Genomic DNA, 5,235 nt, shown 5'->3' on the forward strand with positions numbered 1-5,235 from the left:
CAACTAATCTCAAAGTTAAACCTAAGCGCAGTGGTTGCATATGAATACAAACCACCATTTTCTAATCATTAGAGACTCTACTATCTCAAAGTTAACTTATGCAGTCAGTCTTCATGAATCTGTCCATACTATGCAATTCTGCATATGCAATGCGCACCAGATGGGGTGACCCTCGAGGTTTCAGTCCTTGCTTACCCCCTTCAACAGTGCCGTAAATTATTGATTGTTTGTTTAATCAGAGCCGGCCATGTAGCTAAATTAATTTGTTTGGACTCGAGTGCACATGATGGTGCCTCGAGTTTTGTCATGAAGAAAAAGAAATATGCCAACTTGACATCAGGCTTGTAGCTGGAATGGATTCCCCTTCTTAATGTACTCACCCTTATCAGCTTCTAGCTACACTCATATCTGCCATTAGCACCAGCCCCTTCTACATCACAGCGAGAAAACCAGAACCATGGAGGCGACGGGGGTGAGCTTGGGGAAGGCCGCGCTGGGCGGGGCACTGGGCTATGCCACGTCCAAGGCGGCGGAGGAAATCGCCCTACAGCTTGGTGTCGAGCGCGATGTGAACTTCATCAAGGATGAGCTGCAGATGATGCAGTCATTCCTGATGATGGCTGATGAAGAGCAAAGCCAGAACAAGGTGCTCACTACCTGGGTGAAACAGATCGGGGTCCTGGCCTACAAGGTGGAGGACAGCCTCATGGATTTTGGCCTTCACTCAGAGAAAAAGCCTTTCATGGGGTGCATCCCCCGCAACCCAGGTGATCGGCGTCGCATTGCCAAAGAGGTGAAGGAGCTGAGGGCCGAGGTGGAAGACGTGAGTAACAGGAACCTGCGCTATCGCCTCATCAAGGAGAGTTCAGGCTCCAAGCCTTCCGTGGCAGAGGAGCAGGCCAGCATTGCCGCTGCGGCAATGTTTGGCATCAATGAAGCAAGGCCTAACATCTTGGAGCATCAAAAATCATCAGAGGTCGACCTCCACCAGCTGATTACCAACAACCATGTTGACCTTAGGGTGATCGCCATGTGGGGAACAAATGGTGATCTTGGGAAGACATCCGCCATCCAGGATGTTTATGATGATCCAAAGGTATCAAAAAGGTTTGGATTCTGTGCTTGGATTAGGTTGATGCATCCTTTCAATCCACAAGAGTTCCTCAGGAGCTTGGTAAGGCAATTTTATGAAAATTCCCATGATATGGTTGGAGAGCCATCTTTCAATCCTCAAAAGTTCCTCCAGAGCTTGGTAAGGCAATTAAATGAAAACACTCATGATGTGGTTGGAAAAGCAGAACAAGAAACAAGTGTTGGGGCCGTTCTGGCCAAGATGGAGAAGATGGATCAAAGTGATTTAGTCCATGTGTTTAATGCACAGTTGTGTAGTAGTAGCTACCTAGTTGTCATAAATGACCTGTCCACAATAGAAGAGTGGCATTGCATTAAGAAGTACTTTCCCGTCAACAAGAAACGAAGTAGAATCATCGTTTCCACACAGCAAGTTGAAATTGCAAGCTTGTGCGCGAAGAGACCGTACCAAGTTTCAAAATTCAAGCAGTTGTCATGTGATCAAACTATTTATTTGTTCCACACGAAGGTAAATCTTTTTCTTGCATGATTTTTGTTATAATTTGTCTCATTCTCTTTGTGGATGGTTGATTCTTCTTTTTATTTCACGTCCAATTGCAGAATTCAGAGGAGCAGATCAGCATGTGCTGTGTTTGTGGGGTAATGTTTGGCATCAATGAAGCAGGGCTGGCTGTGGCAGAGAATGAGAAACTGAAGGTGGGACTCTGAAATTTGATACCTTAAACATGTATTTGTGGACGAATATTTAACAAATTTTAAATTTTGAGGGAAATGAAGCCGAGCCATGTCGGGAATCAGGACATGCCTCCTACTCCCTCCGTTTCTAAATTTTGAAGAGATTTCACTATGGACCATATACGGATGTATATAGAATTATAGATGTATTTAGAGTGTAGATGCACCTATTTTATTCCGTATGTGGTCCATAGTAAAATCTCTACAAAAACTTATATTTAGGAACGGAGGGACTAGTAGCTAACTAAAAACACACACAGTGCTTTGTAGTTGAACTCAGTATATATATGAACTTAGATAATTTGTTGGGCATACTGCACTCACTGGAAGTGTGCACTTGCAGATCCCCAACTTTCTGTGTAGATGTGAAAATTTGTCGAGTACGAGTACATAGATTCTCATATATCTGCTATTTGTTCAGGCTATTTGTGCATCATGTTCTGCCGAGCCTGTTCCCGACCCAAAGAAAGTTATTACTGCTGAGAAAAACACAGCAATGCCCACTGATGAAATACAGAAGGAAAACCAAGAACCGAACAATGTAGGTGAAGACAAAGCTTGCAACTCAACTGCTGGAAAGAAGTTTGATGGCAGCAGGACACTAGCACTAGCTGATGAAGTGATCTGTGGGCGAGAAACAGAAAAATCTGTTCTTATCAAATTAGTTGACCAACCAGACAATGATAAAGGCTGTAAGGTGATCTCAGTTTGGGGAATGGGGGGTCTTGGAAAAACCACTCTTGTCCGAAGCATCTACCGAAGCCAGCAGCTTGGTGGCTGGAAACGTGCTTGGGCCACTGCAATGCGTCCTTTTAACCCTGAGGCACTCCTTAGGGATTTGGCTTTGCAGCTTCAGATTACTATTCAAGAAGATCCTCCCGCATCAACATCAACTAGAGTGCAAAAGATGAAACTTCAAGGGTTAAATGAAGAGCTAGCTCGGGTACTAAAAACAAAAAAGTGTCTTGTTGTTATTGATGATATATGGTCCATTTCTGAATGGGATTCTATCAAACAATGTTTACATAATGCTGGAAGGATCATAGTCACGACAAGAGAAAAAAACATTGCCAAACATTGTTCAATAGTAGACAAGAACATGTACTGTCTTGATGGTCTGAAAGATGATGCTGCACTTGACCTCTTCATAAAGAAGGTACTTTTATAGCTACAATCCTTTGCTCCGTTACATATGAGTTTTGCTTCATGTTTATTAGTTTTGCCTTATGCAAGATTATATTTGAGCTTGACATTTCTCTCGGTTCAGATTTTGATTATAAAACCAGATGTCTTATTTAAGAATAAATTCAAAATCAAATATATTTGTACATACCGAAATATTTGATCTAGGAAAATATTCACCATTAGATCTTGGAAAATAGTAGATCTGGATTAGCCTACTAAGTTCTGGCAGACGCCATGGTGGGTCCATGCAACTGGGATGCGGTCTTGGACATTGCAAGTAGTGCATCCTGATGTGTGCCGTGTTGGGGCCTCACTGGGGTGGTGGGCTGGCGATTGCCATGTGTTAGCATGTTTGTGGATGCTATCGGGAGTATGCTGGTGACACTGTCGTACATTCGGGCGGAGGCCAGGACAGCATCAAGCATGTTATTGTGCCCATGTGAGCCGAAGCTGGCGGCTCGCTGGATCTGCGGGGCATCGTCTAGATCGCAGCTGCACGGTCCACACTGTGTAGGTATTGCAGCTTCATGTGGCAATGGAGTAGATCATGGAGGAATTCATGCCCTGTCATCCTCGCAATGTGGCTCGAACGTTTGTTTTTCTTATTTGTTGGTGTCTGAGTGCATTGGCGGTGCATGGATGATGACCATGCTTTAGATAGCATGGATTTTTTGTGTCGTGAGATGATTGGGCAGACAACATCTGGTGGTTCAGGAGTTCACTGTGGTAGATGTAGGGTGTGGTTTTATGCGGTGGCATGAAATCCGGGTTTTGGGTCTTGTCGTCTTTGGCCTACTTGATGGTAGGAGGATGCACTTAGTGTTGCAGGGGTTCCTTTGTCGGTAGTGAGGTGTGGTTCGCTGCCATTGATGGGACACACATCTTTGCTCAAGTTGTGGCGGCCTATATCCGCCCTTCTTTGCAGAGCTAGATTCTCTCCACCTGCGACGGAGATTTCTGCTGGTCTATGTCATATCTTGTGTTTGTGGAAGGCATCAAGTCCGTTGTTGTTTTGGTGAACTGTCTGTTGTAATGAGCACCTAGTTTGTCAATTGTTGTCCTCCGTGCTGCTATTTGGTTGCAACAGTGTCTTAAGCCTGTAAATTATTCATTTCTATCAATGCAACAGGACACAAAGCTTTTGCGTTTTCTTGAAAAAGAAATCTCAGTTGTCTCCTGTGCATCAAATTTGAAGAGTTAAAGTACCAATTTTGTTCTCGTAATTTTTGCCCTCAGCAAGCCAAAGATTCTGTTGAGATTGTAGTTTTGTGGGTCATTGGAGAAAATTATTCACATCCTTTGTTTCCCCGTACAACGTTGTTGTATATGTTTTGCCTCATCAAGTCAGTTGCAGCGTCAAATGTTCTCACCATACTAACTGCATGATACTTGTCTGTTTAATAGAAGCTGGTGCGTATTTGAGTTGTTGCAATAATGCCCCAGGTGCACACTTGAATACAATGTTTAGTGCACATGGTACAAGGAAATTCCAACCCTTAGTGAATTCCCCCTATGCAGTGAGCTTCAAGTTCATAGTCCTTCATGTATTAGTGACAAATTGGAAATTCGAACAAAAATATTAAATCAAAGTAGGGTCAGGGCTCTGGTTAGTGGCTTCCAGAAGCCACATATTGAGGCTAGGATTATCAAGTTCTTATTGTTTCATATATTAACTACCTGAGTTCCCCCACGCGCAGCTAGATATTTTATATTGGTAATGATTCTCATACAGTACATTGTTAGGATATTATTTTTGTGTAATGAATTATTGGGATATTAGGAACAACTGATGAAAAGGGTTTTGGGAACATTAGATTCAAATACGCGTATATGGTTTTAGCATTGCACCTATGTAGTTAAATTAGTCAGATATCCGGTTGCTGACCATTAAATTTTTACCACTTATTTTTGTAACTTGATCAAGATCCATCTTGAGATTTTGTATTTGCTTAACTAAATTCACCTGAGTAGTTACTTAATTATATAAACTGGCGATAAAATGTGTACTTAGTATTCATGAAATCATGACTGTTTGTACAACCTAATTCTCTAAGAGGTGAGCATAATTTTCACGTCAAGAAGGAAGCTCATATTTTGTTTATCCTTCTACAATGTGTCGATTGTAAAACCTCCACTGTTTCTTTTGTAGTCTCTCATCTCACTGCATCGTTTCTTGTTATTCTTCCTCTCTCTTAGCTGCTCAACTTGTTATCAGTACTGCTG

The 5,235-nt window shown here is 42.5% G+C and overlaps 1 protein-coding gene across 1 annotated transcript in view; it reads left to right on the forward strand.

The window, feature by feature from the left end:
- The first annotated feature begins 310 nt into the window (after positions 1–310).
- The window catches only part of LOC119324668 (disease resistance protein Pik-2-like), an 8,166-nt gene continuing 3,241 nt past the window's right edge, over positions 311–5,235 (forward strand). Inside the window, exons 1-3 of the mRNA XM_037598443.1 lie at positions 311–1,600; positions 1,693–1,788; positions 2,249–2,983. Coding sequence (XP_037454340.1) covers positions 458–1,600; positions 1,693–1,788; positions 2,249–2,983 — 1,974 coding nt within the window. The 5' untranslated portion in view covers positions 311–457. The remainder of the gene's footprint in view (positions 1,601–1,692; positions 1,789–2,248; positions 2,984–5,235) is intronic.

Source organism: Triticum dicoccoides, chromosome 6B, assembly GCF_002162155.2.
Source record: "Triticum dicoccoides isolate Atlit2015 ecotype Zavitan chromosome 6B, WEW_v2.0, whole genome shotgun sequence".
In the NCBI taxonomy this organism is placed as follows: Eukaryota; Viridiplantae; Streptophyta; class Magnoliopsida; order Poales; family Poaceae; genus Triticum; species Triticum dicoccoides.